We start from the raw sequence: 16,534 nt of genomic DNA, 5'->3' as shown, positions 1-16,534 counted from the left end.
GTGTGAGTCTTAAATTATTATTTCTTCCTGTCGTTTACACCCGAGGTGGGGGCAGGGGAAGAGGAGGGGAAGGGGAGGGGGGAAATCGCCTCCCCCCCTAAGGCACTGAGTGGAGAAGCCGCAAGGGGGGAGGGGGGAGGTCACATTGTCCTCACTCTCTGGGGCTGGGCCCCAGGTCTCCCCCATCACCTGAAATGCTAAGATGAGGCCCAGGGCAACCCGACCTCCCCCAACCCCAATATATTACATCATCACTTTTTAAATAGATACAGGGACTGGTCCCGCTACCCCCTCCCTGTGACACCCCCTCACTACTGGGGGTACCTGGGCAGCTGTGCAAATGGGCATGAGGGTGCAGGGGAGGAAGGGAGAGCACCGGGCCCCTTAACCTGCCCCTTTTAGGAAGGGGGAGGGGCCGCCAGGCCAGGGAGGGGAAATAGTGCAAGGCAGAGCCCAGGCCGCAACGGGGGGGGGGGCAGCACCCTGCGAGGGAGGGGGGCGGATACCCCCCCCAGCAGAATCGGGTAGTTAAAAATCTGAAACTAGATTTCAACGAGACCGACAGAAGAGGCTATGTACAGACCCGGGTGGACTCAGTCCTAAGGGAACGGTGGGGGTCACTCTCCGCGACCCAGCGGGGCCCCGGCCGGCAAGGGACCCCCCCACCTCCCGCGCGCTCCCCGCCCGGCGGCCCCCGCCCGGGCGCCCGCGGCTCGCGGGAACGGCCGCCAGGGGGCGCCCGCCCGGCGCTCCGCAGCCCGCAGCCCCTCACCCCGTCCCGCAGCCCGCGCCGCGCCAGCCTGGGGGCGGCGTGAGTCAGGGGCGGCCCGGCGGCGGCTCCGGCTCGCACCTGGGCGGGAGGAGGAGAGGAGGGTAGGAGCCACCCGGCCCGCCCTGCCCTCTGGCCCCGGGGAGGGAGCGGCGGGAACAAGACATTCCCTGCCCGGGGACGCGGGAGGGGAGGGCAGGGCCGGGGCGGAGAGCCGAGCGGAGCGGCCCCTCCCGCTGCCCCCAGGGGCGGGCGAGCCACTCAGGCCACCCCGCCCCCTGCTCCTGCAGGACCCCGTGACTCAGCGCTCGGAGCCTGGCGGGGGGGGGGGTAGGTGAGGGTGCGGGTGGGGGGTGGAGGTGGGGGTGGGTGCGGGGGGGGGGCGCGAGGATGGCTCCTACCTGCGGGCCCAGTCCCCGAGGCTTTCCAGCCTCTACCTCGCTTCCCCCCACACCCAGCCCCCGCCGCCCCCTTTGCATAATTCTCTGCCGGGGAAAGGGAACAGAAAGCAGGAAGGAGGGGTCTCAGAAGGGGAGGGAGGGGCGGTCCTTCACCCCCGGACTCCGCCAAACCCCTGGGGGCATGGGGGCGGGGCGAGGCTTTGGTCCCAAGCCCCCCACCCCCTAGAAACCCGCATAGCCGAAGAGGGACCCCACAAATCAGAAATACATTATTGCTTCTACTCCCCAGGAGCGGCCGGGGACAGGGCCCCACCGTTCACAATAAACAGCTGGAAATGGAGACGTACTATCGGGGATCACTCCTTAGGAGTTCACCCCAATCCGGGGAGCCCCCGACCCCAGAGCCTTCTCAGCTTGGAACTGGAATGAGGGCTCTGGGGCGACAGGAGCGGACTGCTGAAGCCAGGAAGGCCCAGCGCCCGGATCCCAGCCCTGTCCATCCCGCGTGCCCCCACTGCTTGGCATGGGCGCCCCGGCCGCGCGCTGCTCGGGCCGGCCACCGGCCCTCTTTAAGAGGACTCCATGGTACCTTCAGCCTGAGGCGTCCCGGGTGCCCCCTCCTCCTCCTCCTCATCAGGGGGGCCCAGGGTGGAGACCAGGGGCCCAGGCGGGGCTGACTGCTCCCAGAACTGAGCCAGAGAGAGGCGGAAGGTGTCCAAGTGGCCATTGGAGAGGTCGAGGCCCGCGGCGGCCGGGGCGGCGGCGGAGGGGGGCGGGTAGTGCGGGGGCGCCTCGTCCTTGCGGCGCCGCCGGGTGCGCACCTCCAGGCAGTTCTGGCCCTTGAGGTGGCGCTGCAGGTGGTCCTCCTTGGCGAAAGCCTTGTGGCACAGGTGGCACTCGTAGGGCCGGTCCCCCGTGTGCAGGTGCATGTGGTTCTTGAGGTCGTAGCTGTGCAGGAAGCGGGCTGGGCAGTGCGGGCAAGAGTAGGGGCGCTCTCCCGTGTGCTTCCGCATGTGGATCTTCAGCTTGTCGTTCCTGGCGGGCAGGGGGAGGGGCGCCAGTCAGGCCCGGGCCCACGGCCTCCCCGACCCCCCCCCCCCCGCCCCCGTGGGCAGCGCCACCACCCCCTCCGGGGCTTCCAACCCCAAAGCTGTCCTGAGCCAAACCCACCTCCCTCACCTTTCTTTCTCCCGGCCTCCCAGTCTGGGTGTCTCCAGTGGCTCTGGGGACCTCCACACCCCCAGTTGTTCTGGGCGGCGACCCCCCTGCCGGGTCCCCGGCCCCCTAGTGCTCACCGGGTGAAGCGGACGCCGCAGACCTCACAGGCAAATGGCTTCTCCCCCGTGTGGGTCCTCATGTGGCGCGGCAGCTTGCCGGCCCCGTGGATGATCTTGTGGCAGACCGGGCACTCCTGGGGCATCTGGGAGCGGCGCTTGCGCACCAGCTTGTCCTGGGCATCCAGGCCTGGGGCCAGAGCGTCCTGGTGCAGCGAACTCAGGTAGGCCATCAGGTCGGGGTCAATGGCGTCCTCGTCTGAGCCCAGCTCCTCTGGGGACAGCGGGGGTCCCCCTCCCTGCGCCATCCCGTAGGCAGAAGGGTACACCGGCTCCTCTTCTTCCTCATCACCCTCGTAGGGCTCGTAAGTCAGGGGCCCCTCGGGGGGTGAAGCAGTCCCCGCTGGAGGGCTGTAGCTGTCCCCCAGCCCACTGCCTGTGCCGCTGCCCACTCTGCCCCCCGCCACCTCCTCCTCCTCATAGGTCGTGGGGTGGGCGGGTACCGTGGGTGCCTCGGGCACTAAGTGGTTTGCCCGGGCCCCCTTGGTCTGCAGGAAAGCTTTCCGGGGCTTGCGGCTGCGGCGGGCCACTGGCCGGGGCGTGGGCTGGGGCGGGGGCGGGAGGGGCCCCTGGGGCGGTCTGTCTTCTCCGTTCGGAACTCCCGAGGAGGCCGTGGCCGTGGCCGTGGCCGTGGCCGTGGCGAAGGCCTCCAGGTACTGGCGGGCCCGCTCGCAGTCGTCCTCGTCGGGGCTGGGGGCCTCCAGCCCACTGCCCTGCAGGATCTCCATGCAGGCGGCGATGACGCACGGGATCTCCAGCAGCCGGGCGGCCTGCAGCACGGCGGGCATGTTGGCGCTGCTGGTGGTCAGCGTGGCCGTGTAAGCGAACTCCAGCAGGGCACCCAGGGCCTCGGGCCCCACGAAGTCCAGTTCGCACACGCCGGCCCCAGCGGCCCCCGCCGCCGCACCACCGCCCCCCGCCCCCGCCACCGCGCCGCCGCCCTCCGTGAAGAGCTTCTTGAAGTAGTGGCTGCAGGCGGCCAGCACGGCCCGGTGGGTGCGGTACTCGAGGCCCTGCGTCCGGATGGTGAGGTCGCACAGGTGGCCCAGCTGCCGCTGCTCATTGAGGCAGCTCAGGAGCTCGCTGCTGTGGTCCGGGAACGGGATCCCGATGAGGTCATCCTCGGGGCTCCCCATCTTGTCCTGCGGGGTGGAGGACAGGGGCAGGTGAAAGGCGCTCGGCCAGCACTTCCTGTGCCGGCAGACTGCCGGCTCGTCTCCCAAGTGCTTCAGACCCAGGGGATCTTCCAGAAGCCTCCCCGGACTGAGAAGCAGTCATCTCACAGACAGGGAACCCAAGGCGCAGACAGGGGAAGCGACTTTCCAACTGAGGGGCGGACGGGCGTTCAGACCCGGGCGGCGGCCCGCAGTCCTGTCCCGGCCGCTCCGGCCGCCCTGGCCCTGCCCGCTCCGCCTGCTCCACTCCCCGTGCCTCTGTCGGGAGCTCTGGGGTCCTGGCCCAGGCTTCACGAAGGACTCGGGGCTCAGTCGTTTGAGAAGTGGGGTGACAGCCTCTGAGGGCACTAGCGAGGCCAAGGACAGAGCTAAGATTCGCACTGGACCAAGGTCTGCTCTGGACACTGCCACCCAAGTGACCCCACAAGGGCTCAGCGCTGCACAGAAGCTCTGCAAACTCACCAGGCAGCTTCCCAGCACCTTCACCTTCACCCTCCTCCTCCTCCCCTCCCCCGCCCACTAAAAGTTCATCTCCCCTTTTAGATTTCACCGCCCCCCCAAGGCCAAAAGGGAAACACTGCTCCCAGCATCCCTTCCCCCACATCCTCCCCTCCCCCAGGGGGCCAAGGAGCAGCCACCCTTTGCTGGGGTGTCGAGGCCTGGCTCTGGTGCTTCCTGCCCCGCACAGATAAGCATCGTCCCCGCCCCCTCCCCCACTGCCAATAGGCCAAGTTCCAGTTCCACCCCTCCCCACCGCAGCTGCCACAGCACCTCTCCCTCCGCACCTCTCCCTCCCCATCCATGGCCCTTTGGGAGAGTGGAGAGCGCCTGGCCCAGAGGGTTATCTTCTACCCAAGGGGCTCTCCCCTCCAAGGGAGGCACCGCAGCACCCCAGGCTGGTGGGGGGGCATGAGGGCGGCAGGTGGGCCTGGCCTGGGAGTGAGCAGCGCTGCCTGAGTCCTGGGTTGGCCGCCAGCTTGCTGAATGACCTTGGACCAGTCCCTTCTGTCGGGCATGTGTTTCCGGGGCTGTACAAGGAGCGGGTGGGAGCGGAGGTCCCAAGAGCTCAGCCCTTGGGCCTGACACTGGGAGGGTGGGTCTGAAGCAAGGGGAGACGGTGGGGGGGGGGGCCTGGAAAGAAAGGGGCTCTGGAGTGGAGTCGGCTGCCTGAGAGTGAAACCTGCCCCTGTGGCTGATGAGTTCCCTGACTTTAAACACACCGGTCTCTGAGCCTCCTTCCTCGTCTACTCTACGGGTAATTCCAGCGGACCCGGAGGCTTGTGGGGACATCGGGTAAATGAGACCACGTGGGGGGTGGGCAATAAACATTCTGGCCTTGGGAGGCAGGAACGAGGCCTCGCCCGGGGCAGATTCCACAAGTGGCCTCTCCTGGGAAGGCCTGGGGACAGCTGGGTCTCCCCGCCTCAAAGCGCCCCAAAGAGTCAGGTTACTACGAGCTACATGACCTTGGATCAGTCACTTCCTTTCCCCAGGAGGCAGGTTTCCTCCTCTGTAATGGGACAGGCTGACCCACGTGGTCCTGAGGGCGGGTCCCACCGCCCCTGGTCAGTGTCTTCTTTGCCATTCCCAACAGCTGCTCAGCCCCACCGCTGAGGGAAAAGGTTTTTTCAGGGAGCTGGGGGGGGTCAAGAGCCACAGATTTCCCCTTCGGAACACAAGAACCGCATTGTCTCCGCCTGTCACCTTCCCTGTGACGCCGGGACTCCTGCAGGGCACCCTTGGGGAGCAGCACCCACGTGTCTCCCCTCTCCGTCCGGACACCCAGGCGCCTTCAGCACGCCCTCTGCTCCCACCTGGAGTTCCCAAGCCACTTCCCTCCCTGGGAGCCACCCCAGCTCCCTTTGCTTCCCCTGCCCACACTTCACAAACAGAGCAAGTGGCAAATGGCCCCAGGACTTGGGAACAAACAAAAACCGGGTGGGCAGCGGAGGCAGTGGGCACCCTCCTGCGCCCAGGCAGATCCTGTCCCTCCCGAGGGGGATGGGTGGGGCTGTCCTCGCTGTCCATTGGCCTGGAGCTGGGCACCCGCAGGCACGTGGCCTGCCCCAGCCCTCTCCCTCCTTCCCTCCCCACCCCACCCATTCCTGCCGCTAGGCCCGCCTCCTCGCTCCCACCCCGGGCCCGGTCTCCGCGGCAACTTGGCGTGGCAGGGCGCTGATTGGCTGACCCTGCTGTCAGGTCACGGGCTTAGGCTGCTTCAGCGCAACTCACACCGTGTGCTTGGGCAAGGGTGGGTGCTTAACCCCTTAGGCCCAAGTCCAGTGCCCATGGCCACGAGGTAGCAGCGAAGGAGGGGAGAGGCAGAGGACACACGTAGGAAGGGGAGGTGCTCTAAGGTTCTCTAGCTTCTGGGAAACTCCCCCAGCCCTTACCCAGGGCTCTGGCGCCCAGGCCAACTTAGATGCTGCCTAGAACAATGCTGGTGCCAACCAGGCAGAGGGGACACTCACAGCCCCATCATCTAGGGGGCGGGGCACCAGTGCCAGGATGCCCACCCCACCTCGGGCACCCTTCCCACATCTGCATCCCCAAGGGCCCAGCCCCCTGACGCCTGAGGAGGGCGGCCCATCCCCACCCAGCCTGGCATGCCCCCTCTTGCTAAGGCCTTGTGGGCATGGGTGTGTGTGTGTGGTGGGGGGGGGGCGGCTGTGCCAGGGAACCAGGCAAGGTCTGTTTGGTTTGTTTGCCTGGTAGGGGGAAGAACTGGGGGCCCCGCCCCATCGCTCCCCCTTTCCCGCCACCCCCCCAGGCTCCCCTCACTGTCAGGCCTGCTAGACCGGCCAAGCAGGTGGGCAGCTCTCTTGAAACTGGGCCCTGAGTCAAGCCTGCCCCATCTTTGGTGGGGGGAAGACTCTGGGTGGGAAAGGCAGGAAGGGGACAGAGGTAGGAACCCCTATCCCCCCAACTCCTCAGTGCCCTCGGGCACCTGCGGGGTGTGTCCCCCCAGCCAAGATACAAAAGGTGGAGAGCGCTGGCCTTGACCGGGAAGGGAAAAGGAGCCCGGAAGTCTTTCCAGGTGCTGACCTCTGGCAGTGTCCCAGGGGCACCTGAGCCCTGACACAGGGATGCGGCAGGGAGGGATACGGCCCCCAAGGGGCAGATGAGTGAAGCTGGCCCCCCTTCCCCACACCCTGGGGATTAGGGGAGTGAGGCTTAGTGTGGGGGGCAGCGAGCGGAACCGGGATTAGCACAGAGAAAATAGATATGGGGCTGAGACACAGGCACACAGACACCCCCCCCCACCCCAAAGGTTTCTCCAGGTGCAGCTGCTCAGGGTGAGGGAGGGTGAGGTCCACCTGTGACATCCCCCTTCCAGGTGATGGGGGCCTGGGGCGCTCCCCAGCGCCCACCCCCCACTTTGGCTAGCCACCCCCCCCTCACTTCTTTCTCCTTTCTGCCTCCCACCCCCACCCCAACTCCAGCCTCAGGTTCTCTTCCTGTTTTTTTGGAGCTAAGTTTGCACGCAGCAGCAGGGCTTCGGCCTGTGGCTGGACCAGGCGGGTGGGGAAGTAGGACAGCCGGTCCCAAGTCCTCAGGGACCCAGGAATCCTGGCTCCCCAGCTCTCCTCCTCTTCCCAGGGCCTCTGGAGCCCAGGGGCTGGAGCCACCTGGACTGCCCAGTCGGGAAGGCAGGATCAGGGGCTGATGTTGTCCCCTGAAGGATGGTACAGGCCTGGAAGGCGAAGCCCCGGGCCCAGGGATGCCCTGGCGCCTACAGAGCCCATGGGTCCGCACCCCAGCCCCTCGGAGCAAGTGCGTGCCCTGCCCATCCCCCACATGCCGCTTCCCCCCTCCTAACCTCACCACCCCCAGCACTCACACTTCCTGGGGGCCAGGCGGGGAAGGGAGACCGCAAGCCACGAAGGGGGAAGGAGGCCAGGGGAGTTGGCTGCTTCCCGGTGCCGTGGGGGTTAAGCCTCTCCTCCCTCAAAATCCCCAATTCCTGGTGCTCCCTGAAATGAGGGAGGTCTCAGTGCCCCTCCACATTTCTTTCCCTGACACCCGCTCTAGCCCATGGCCCCTGCCCTGCAGGCCACACTGGGGGGTGTGAGGGACGATGGCAGAGGAGGGAAAGGGGGCAATTCCCTTCCCCAGGCTTCCTCCTCCACCTCTGGGGACCCCCGCCCCACGCCTGGGGCCCCCATCCTTGGCCTCCCCTTGCTGACCGGCCCACCCTGTGCCTGCTCCGCCACGCATCCTTGCTGTCCCTCCTTCAGCCCTGGCCAGCCTCCTGCCTCCGCTCTAGGCATCCGAGGCCCTTGGCCCCCAGGAGCCGCCTTGCCCGCTCCTTTCTCTACCCTCAGGTCTCCACTCCAGCCTCTCCCGTTTCCTCCATCCCGCCCTGCTCCGAGCATCTGCTCTCTTCCGCCCAGGCTAGCAGGTAGAGAGCGGGCCCTGGGGAATCGAGTCACGGAGCCAGGCCTGCCTTCCAAGGCCTGGTCTTGCCATGGGATGGCCGCACTCAGGGGACCCACGCCGCCCTTCTAGAAGAAGCACAGGATCGAAATTTGGGGGCCAGTAGGGGAGGATGGTGGTGGGGGGGGGCTGGTGCGGAGAGAGCGGATGTGGGGTGGGGTGAGGGGGGACAACCTAGGCCTCTCGGCCCGTCAGAATTTCCAGCCCTGGAACTCTGGGCTTTCCCCGGAGGGCACACACCGTGGGCCGGACGACTGCACCTGGACAGACCCCACCGTCAGGGCTCTAAGAGGGACCTGCCTAGGCAATGCCAGCTCCCCTCAGGGCCCGAGGAGCCGGCATAAGGTGCCAGGGTCTGCCCAGTGCCCACCCCCTCCCCCCCAGCCGAGCGTCTCAGGCTGGGTAACCGAGCCGCCTGGTAACCCCACACCCGCCAAGCCGCAGGCAGAAACCTGAGCCCCCCAGCCCCAGAGGACACCCCAGCCCGATCCCCGGAGCCCGGCTCCCTGCCAGCCTGTCCAGCCTCCTGTCCTGGCCCAGCAGTCCTTGGGCTCCTGTAGGCCCCTTCTGCTCCTCAGTCCTCCTGGGGCCCCTAGGGCCGAAGTGTCCCCTCCTCCAGCTCCTCACACCCTCAGCCCCTCCACCTTCCCGGGGAAGTCTGGACACCCTCTTCCTAGCCTGTTTTCAGTCCCTCTCTGACCCTTGGCCAATTCTAGGCCTCCAAGCCGCCCCTGGGGCCTGATCTCCCAAGCCGGAGCAGGGCCTACTCACCTGAACGCTGAGGGGCCTTGCCGGCAACTCCTCTTGGCCCCTGGGGGGAGCAGGTTGGGAGGGGTGGGGGAGGGCCCCGGCTGGGGGGGGGAGGTGGGGTGGCTGTTCCCCGCTCCAGCTCCCTCCTTCAAAGGGGCCGCCCACGACCTGGCCCAGCCCCTCCCCCCTAGAGCCTTAACCCTCTGGGTGCTGTCCCCCCTCCCTCCAAGCTGGGGGGAGGGGTTACCAGAGGGCTGGCAGCGTGGGAGAGGGCCTGAAGTCTCTGCCTGTGGTGCCCAAAGCCCCGGCGGTACCCACCCCCGCTCGGCCTTACTCAGTCCTGAAAGGGGAAAAAGGTGAGTGTAGGCACGGTAGGAGCTGGGACAGTCCAGGAGGACAGAGGTGAGGAGGAGCCTCGGGAGAGGCTGCTGGAGGTGGGACTGGGAGAAGGAAGAAGGGAGGGGAGGGGACAGGAGGCAGCAGTGGCCAGAAAAGGGAGGAGGGGAACCCTGGACAGACGTGCCAGGGCTGACAGGTGCCCAGGCCCCGGCCCCTCAGGGCGTGTGGCACCGTGGAGGGCCACAGGGAAGCCCTCTGGTCCCCAGTGGGCCCCTGAGACCCCTGGGAGCTGACCGAATTCTCCCCACCCTGTCCTGGGCCGGGGCCCTTGGGGGCTGGGCAAGGCGGCACCCCGCCCTCCCCATGCCTCACCCCAAACCCACTCACATACCACAGTTCCTTGCCCGGGCGCCAGCCCCTGCCAACCAGGCTAGGGGGCAGCCCGTGTGCCAGCCCCCAGTGGCCAGGGGGCTCCGGGGGACAGAGCTGGCCTGAGGGGGGTGGACAGATGGGGGGAGCTGTGGGCACCGAAAGAGGAAGGAGCCAGGAGGGGGCATCTGCTGGGAAGCGCCTAGCCCCACCCCTTGCGCAAGCCTCCGCCACCCTGGCCGGTTGGGTGGGACCCGCCTGGGCCCGAGGGGCAGCTCAGGAAGGCTCTGAGCCCAGAGATGGGTGGGCCACACAGTTCTACCGAAACAACTCCTAGGGTCCCTTATTCCTGGAACAAGGGGTGCCCTCATGTTCCCCAGACATGAGGCCCATCCAAGTCCTCCTGGGTTGGGGAGGACCACTGAAATGCCCCCTGAAACATCCCCTCCCCTTTCCCCCCAACAGCTGCTGGCTCAACGCCGCTGGCCTGCTGCCCCTCACCAGCTCCCGGCCCGGTTGGCACCTACCCACCAGGATGCTGGCAGTCCTGCCCTCCTCTCCCTCCTGCCCCCTGCTCCCAGCGCCCCATGCCAACTGTGGGCCTGGGGTGGGGGAGGGTCACCCCTGCGCCTTGGTGCCAGCCAGGCGGGTCCAGTCCCCAGGCCCGACAGATAAGGCCCAAGACCCTGTTCTCCAGCCATCGCCTCTAGAGGCCGGGTACAAGTCAGGGCCTACACGGGGCGCCCAGCAGCCTGTGGACGGCCCCGTGAGCACTTACTGAAAGCTCCGTCCCTCAAGGTGGGTGCCAGCCTCCCAGCGTTCCTTCTGCCTAAGCATCTGCTTGGGCACCAAAGTCCCCGCAACTCCTGAGAGCCCTGGTGCCCGCAGCCTGCAAGGGAGTAGGGTGGGGCTGCTCTCTGCCCTTTGATCCCCATAAAGGCAGGGAACCAGCCTGGAGGGCAGGGGGCAGGGAAGGGGTTCATGGGGCCCCTCCGTGTTATCCCTGCCAGGGGCAGCAGGCCAGGGTGGGGCATCTCTTGGGTGGGGTGCTAAGGTAAGAATGGCAGCATGTCCCAGCAGAGGAGGGAGGTTAGTCGTGGGTACGTGGTGTTACGTGGGCACAGGACGGTGAGAACAGGGTGAAGCGGGGTGGGTGGGATGCAGAGGGCACCCATGTTCCAATTCATCCCAGTCCTGGCTTTTACTCCCATCTAGCAACCCTTCCAGAAGGCACCAAATTGAGAGCGTGAGGACTACAACTCCCAGGATGCACCACAGTTACTCTGCATGTACCTTGGGAGTTGTAGTTCCCAAGAGAAGTCCTGCATTCTCCTCCCCAGAGCCTTGCTAACGGGGTGAGGAGGGCAGAGCTGGGGATCTGGCCAGAAATCTCCTTTTTAGAAGAGGTAAAGGGCTACGAGATCCGTGGCGGAGGGAAGAGGACCCCTTCTCCCAGGCAAAGGGGAGGAAAGGAGGAAGGAAGGAGGAGAGGATGTCTGTTGAAAGGGGCATATGGGTGGGGAGGAGTTGGGGGGGGTGGAAACAGGAAGGAAACCCAAGCCAGAGACATGAGGTCGAAAGCAGAGGCCTAGTAGTGCCTCGCTCCGAAGCCTGGCAGGGGCCGGGAAGGCATAAGAGGAATTAGGGATACCAACTGGTAGCAAACTGGTGTGTTCATGGGGGCTCACTGGGTCCATCTGCCTGCCACAAGCCCTCTTTTGCCTGGGGCACCCCCACCCCTGGATCCCGCACAGGTGTTTGCTCGCTGCTGAACTCTGACGGCTGACTTGGTTCTGGGATGCTCGCAGGCAGAGGAAGAGGTTGGGGGGCAGGGCCAGGCCCGAAGGGGAGTTCGGTGGAAGGAGCTAGGTGTGGGGTTAGGCCCAGGTGTGAGTCCAAGGAATCACGCTGGCAAATGAGGGTGCGGCCTTCCATGGCAGCTGGGGGGCCTCCGTGCAGAGAGGCCTATGTTGCCGAGGCCACAGCCTCCCACCCACCTCAACTACAGGGTGCAGGGGAGAGGGCAGCCCTCTTCCGTCTCCCTGTGGAATTTGCTAAAGGTAGCTTTCCCTCTGGGCCAGGCAGCCTGTGAACATCAGAGGCGGCAATGCAAGGGGCCAGATGGCAGCTGGGTGCCTTTCCTTAGTGGGGGTGGAGGTCACAAGTGGGCAGAGGCTCTGTTTGGAGGCCACTTTCCCGGGGTTCCCCAAGGCTCTGAGATACATTCTTACAGGCCCCAGCTAAGACTCTTGCCAAGACTTGAGTGTTGCTGGCTTGGGGGGGGGCTTCCTTGCCCCTCCAGAGCCCCTGATAGTGGACTACAGTAGCTCTAACCCCTTCCCCCCAGCCCCCCAGGCCCGCCTTGGCGCTTGGCCGCCTGTGTGTTGGCAGGACTGGGGGTGGGGGGGTAGCAAGGCAACTTCAAACTGTCCGGGCAAAACGTCAAGTTTACTCACGAGTTTACTCAGCAGAAGGAGGGGGGAAGAGGCTAGAGCGGGCACACCCCATGCCAGGGTCCTATCCGTCTCCTGTCCCCACCTTCCTCCCCCCACTCTCCTCTTCAGCCCTAGGCCAAAACAGCCATAGGCCCCAAGGCCTGGTGGCAGGGCAGTCTCAACTCTCAGAAGGTCACGGAACCAGGCAGGCCAGAGGCAGGAAGCCCCGAAGCAGGTCCAGAGGCCCCTATCGGAGGGCAGTGCACTGCCTGGAGCCCATTTACTACCCATCGTAGGGCCTTGGCTTTGGACCAGAACTGGTCTCTCAGCCACCAAGAAGGGGGCAGTACCAGGCCAGGCTTCCTCCATGTGAGCAGTCCCCTGGGCAGTGACTTCTGACCCCACATGACAGGTCCTAGGCAGTGCCTCAGGCAGCGTGGTGCCACCTGGGAGGCCGTAGGAGCAGGGGCTGGTCCTCTCAGCTTCGGCCTGGAATGGGGGGCCAGCACCCTATCTGACCTACTTCCCTTTCCTCCCCACCTGCTTTCATTCTCTGCTTCTCTCCCCCAGCCTTCACCGTCCCCACCCGAGGCGCTCCGCCCCCCATGCCCGCTGGGCCCCTCCCCCACCCTTCCCCAGGGTGCCAAGTGCAAGCACACAAAGGGCCCGATGGTGCATTGTTAGCCCAGCCCCCGCTGCCCGCCGCGCCCTCCCGGGGCGGGCACTAGGCCAAGGAGGAGCTGGGGGCCCTGGGTGCCAGGGGGCACTGCAGGGAAGGGGGACGAGGTCAACACCTGTCTCCCAGACACTGGGGTCCATAACAGCCAGAGCTGTGTGGTGATGAGAGGGCCCTAATGGAGCAGGCCTCTGTCCCCGACACCTGAGCCTGGTGGGCACTGCCTTCCTCCTTCCCCAGAGCCCCTTTCGGGTGACAGTGACCCCTTTCTGACCCCTGTGCTGAGGCTGGGGGGTGTGGTACCCGAGGGAGGGGACAGTGTCTGGGGGTGCCAGCAGGCTGCACCGTGCCCGCGGCAACCATGGCGCGGAGGCTCGCTGGGGGAGCCGGGGCCCCGGGGGCCGGGGCAGGAGACAGTGACAGAGATTTCTTCATGTTTCATCAGCTGCTCCAGGGGGAGCCCCCTGCCCTTCTCCCCAGTCACCACCGACGAGGAATAGTAACTGCCACCCAAACTCAGTCACAAATACGTCCCTCTCCAGCCCTGCACAACGCTCCTTGTGCCCACTCTTCCCTCCCAGCCTGATGCCCACTCCATGCCAGCTCGGCCAGCAGTGCCAGGCAGGTACAGGGGTGACCAAACCAGTTGGTGTGTGTCTGGGGCGGGGGGAGCAGGAGGCAACCCCGCAGTCCTCCAGGCCTCCCCCGCGCACACCCGTATACCCCGGGGAGCAGAGTCCCCATCCTGGTTTAACCCCTCACCGCTCGGTCTGGCTCCCCCAGCCCCCAGGAGCTGCCTCCCTTCTCAGGAATAAGCTGGGGGCAGGGGAACCGCTGCGCTGACTCACTCCCATTGCCAGCTGCAGCTAGGGGTCTGCAGGGCGTTCAGGCGGGGGTCAGTTCAAGAACGCCCTCCACCTGGCCCGGAAGCCGGGACAGCCTGCTGGTCTCCCCCTCTCCTCAGCACCCACTTCCGGTGTCCCAAACTAGGTCAGCGGCGCTCGTTTCCTGTGGGTCAGCTAGCACCCGCGCCTCTGCCCCTCCCCTGCTCCGGACCCAGGCTCCCCGCCCCCCCCAGGGCGCCCCGAGGTCTCACCACGTCTCAGCCGCCCTTTGATACGTGGGGGTTGTGCGGGGCGGGGGGCAGGGGACCCGCCCTCTCTCCAAACACCGGCAGGGCCGGGGCGCCTGGGCAGGCACGTGTCCGGGCACAACCCGCTGCCCACGCCGCCCCCCCACTCCCACCCCCCCCACCGCTGTGGCCGGGACACGTCGCTCTCTTACTCGGGGTGGGGTGGGAGGAGAGAGCGAAAGCTGGGAGTGGAAAGCGGCGCCCCCCACCCTTCTGAATGGCAGCCCACTGCCAGCGGCGCTCCCAGTGGCTTCCACGACTACACAGTAGCGACCCCCACTCTGTGGAGGGGCAGGTGCGCGGGCGCCGGCGGGGGGGACCCGTGGGGGTAGAACTCCTCCCGGTCACCCGCCCCCGCTCTCGGGTTCTGGGGGCACGAGCCGGCCCGGGGAGGGTGGCGGCGGGACCGGCGCCCGAAGGAAGGGACTGGGCCGGAGGGGTCGATCTGTGTCGCTCGGAGGTCGCCGCCGAGCCCCACTACTGGAGAGGGAGCGCGGCTCCGGAGGCGCAGGAAACCGAATAGTCCAGCCGGTAACTTTCCCCCCAGCCGCGGCTCCTCCTGCGCTCCCCCCGCCCCCAGTGCCACTGGCCCGGGTCCAGCCCACCGCGCCAGGGGGCGCGGGGGGGGGCCCCGCTTGTCCTAGTTAGAGTCCGTCAGCGTTTCCATTCCCTCAGCGCGGGCGGGTCGGGGGTCTCCCCGCAAGTCACGGCGGAGACCGGGGCAGCGCTCGGCGCCGCCTCACCCCCTCTCCATCCCGGGGCCGCCGGGCTGTCTGATCCCAGAAGTGCAGAGAAAGTTTCTGGGGACCCTCCGCCCACCTCTCCTCGCGGTTAAAATCCGTTCCAGAGACCCGGGGTGCCGGGAAGGCACGGGGAAGGGGAGTGGTGGGAGTCCGGTCAGCGTGCGTGTGTGTGTGCGTGGGGGGGTCCCGCTTACAGGACAGACGAAGGACACTGCAGCAGTCTCGCGTCTGGGGGACCCCGAGCCGGAGACAAAAGTAGGGTACACTCACCTCTCCGCCTCTGGGTCCGCGGGCCGGAACTGCTGAAGCACAGGGTGTGGAGAGAAGCGCGTCCCCCGCCGGGCCCGGGGGCTTGGGGCCCTGCTCCGGTCCTGGTCAGAAGGCCGCGGTCAGTCGCTCGCCGCTCTCTGCTGGGGGGCTCCTCCTCCGCAGCCCTCGGCCTCCTCCTGCCGCCCGCCCCCCCCTCGGCCGCCGAGAACCGTACATTCACCTGGCTCCCACCGCCCCCCCGCAGGGCCCGCCTCACCTGTCCTGCTGTCTCACCTGTCCTCCCGCTGGCTTTCCCCCCATCCCTCCCCTCCCTCCCCCCGCCCCCTGCCACCCCCCAAACTCCCCCCCCAACCCTTAGCAACACCCTCTGTCACTTCCTGGTTTTTCACCCGCCCCCCCAGGTCCCCCTCCCTCCGCCCAATAAGGATATAAACTTCAACCCCTCGGTCCAGCCAGTCCCTGCAGGGCGCAGATGGCTCCCTCCCTCCCTTTTCGCTCCCTTCCTGCAAGCTTTTACTCTGCTCCCCGAGCCTTTCCCACCCTCCTCTTTTTCCCTCCTTCTTTCCTTCGGTCTCTTTCTCCCTCCACCTGCCGCGGTCCCTCTCCCCCTCCCTCTCCCTCTTTCTCCTCCAGCCCCTATCTCTCCCAGTCCACCTTAACTCGGGCTCCGCCCCCAACCCCCATCCAGCCCTCCGCGGCGGCTCCGCCCCGCCCCCTGCACTCCACCGCCCTGCCCGCCCATTGGCCTGCGCACCCGCCCATCTCAAGCGGGTCCTGCCCTCGCGTTCCGCCAGGGAGGGGGCGGAGCCGAGGGGCTGGCCTGAAACCTGGAGGAGGGAAAGGGGGAGGGGGCAGTGTCCGCAATGGCCCGGGAGCCCGCGCCCCCATCAAGGGCTCTCGGTCTCCATGCGGGGCCTTTGTACGGTCACCTCCTCGAGAGGGAAGGGTATGAGAGGTTAAGGATAGGCTAAGTGGGGGTGAGGCGGGGACTTAAGGGATTGAAGGGGGGGGTCCCGTGAGGGGCTATAATCAGGTCAGTGCCCCGGGAGGTAGGGGGAGGGGGAGCCACCAGGCCGTCAGCTCCAGCTCCTACGCCCCACCCCGACGCTGAGGGAGCGGGGGAGTGGAGGCTGCGGGCACCCTGCGTCCCTCCCCACGCGTGACGGGGCCCCGCGCGGAGGGAACGGCGCCCTGGGCAGGCAGCCTCTGCGCTCCAGCCGGTGCCCGCTGCGGCCTTGGCGTTGTCGGAGGGGAGGGGCCGGGCCGCGAGGGGGAGGGGCGGCGCGCTCTCGCTCCCGCACCCCGCCTCCATCCCGCCTGTGCCCTAAGTGGAGAAACTGAGTCTCCGCGAGGGTGGGAACCTCGGGCCAGGGATCCGGCCGGAGACCCGGGGGGTCCGGGGGGCCCGGGTGTTTCCAGATGTGTGTGCGGGGCGGGGGGGGGGCAGGATACGTGCTTCAGTGCCCCGCCAGGGAGGAAGGTTCCCTGCGAGGGACGCCTCCAGCGGGGCCTGCCGCGCGGCGCACCCCGGGGAGCCCCTCCCACTGGCGTAAAACGGAATCAAATCCGGCTACCGCGGGCCAGGTTCCGCTCCCCGAGGCCGGCCGGGCCGAACCGGGTCCGGCTCGCTTTCTCCTCCCCAGCCCCCTCCGCAGGGGGCCTCCTTCCCTTTCCAGCAGGTGGCTCCGCGGGACACCAGCTCAA

The 16,534-nt window shown here is 67.1% G+C and overlaps 1 protein-coding gene across 2 annotated transcripts; it reads right to left on the bottom strand.

Moving 5' to 3' along the window:
• Position 1: 1 nt before the first annotated feature.
• ZBTB7B (zinc finger and BTB domain containing 7B) lies at positions 2 to 15,106 on the bottom strand. 2 transcript variants are annotated; one of them, XM_080824875.1, is made up of 4 exons: positions 15,087 to 15,106; positions 14,831 to 14,931; positions 2,466 to 3,646; positions 2 to 2,205 (listed from the first exon to the last, which is right to left on the bottom strand). In XM_080824875.1, the coding sequence occupies exons 3-4, from the start codon at positions 3,638 to 3,640 to the stop codon at positions 1,740 to 1,742; spliced, it is 1,641 nt and encodes a 546-aa protein (XP_080681001.1). In that variant the 5' UTR covers positions 3,641 to 3,646; positions 14,831 to 14,931; positions 15,087 to 15,106; the 3' UTR covers positions 2 to 1,739. The 2 variants fall into 2 exon arrangements, with proteins under 2 accessions (XP_080681001.1, XP_080681000.1); XM_080824874.1 differs by lacking the exon at positions 15,087 to 15,106 and having other exon boundaries at positions 14,831 to 15,078.
• Positions 15,107 to 16,534: the final 1,428 nt, after the last annotated feature.

This window comes from Martes martes (assembly GCF_963455335.1).
Source record: "Martes martes genome assembly, chromosome: 15".
In the NCBI taxonomy this organism is placed as follows: domain Eukaryota; kingdom Metazoa; phylum Chordata; class Mammalia; order Carnivora; family Mustelidae; genus Martes; species Martes martes.
This window is presented reverse-complemented; position numbering and strand designations above follow the sequence as displayed.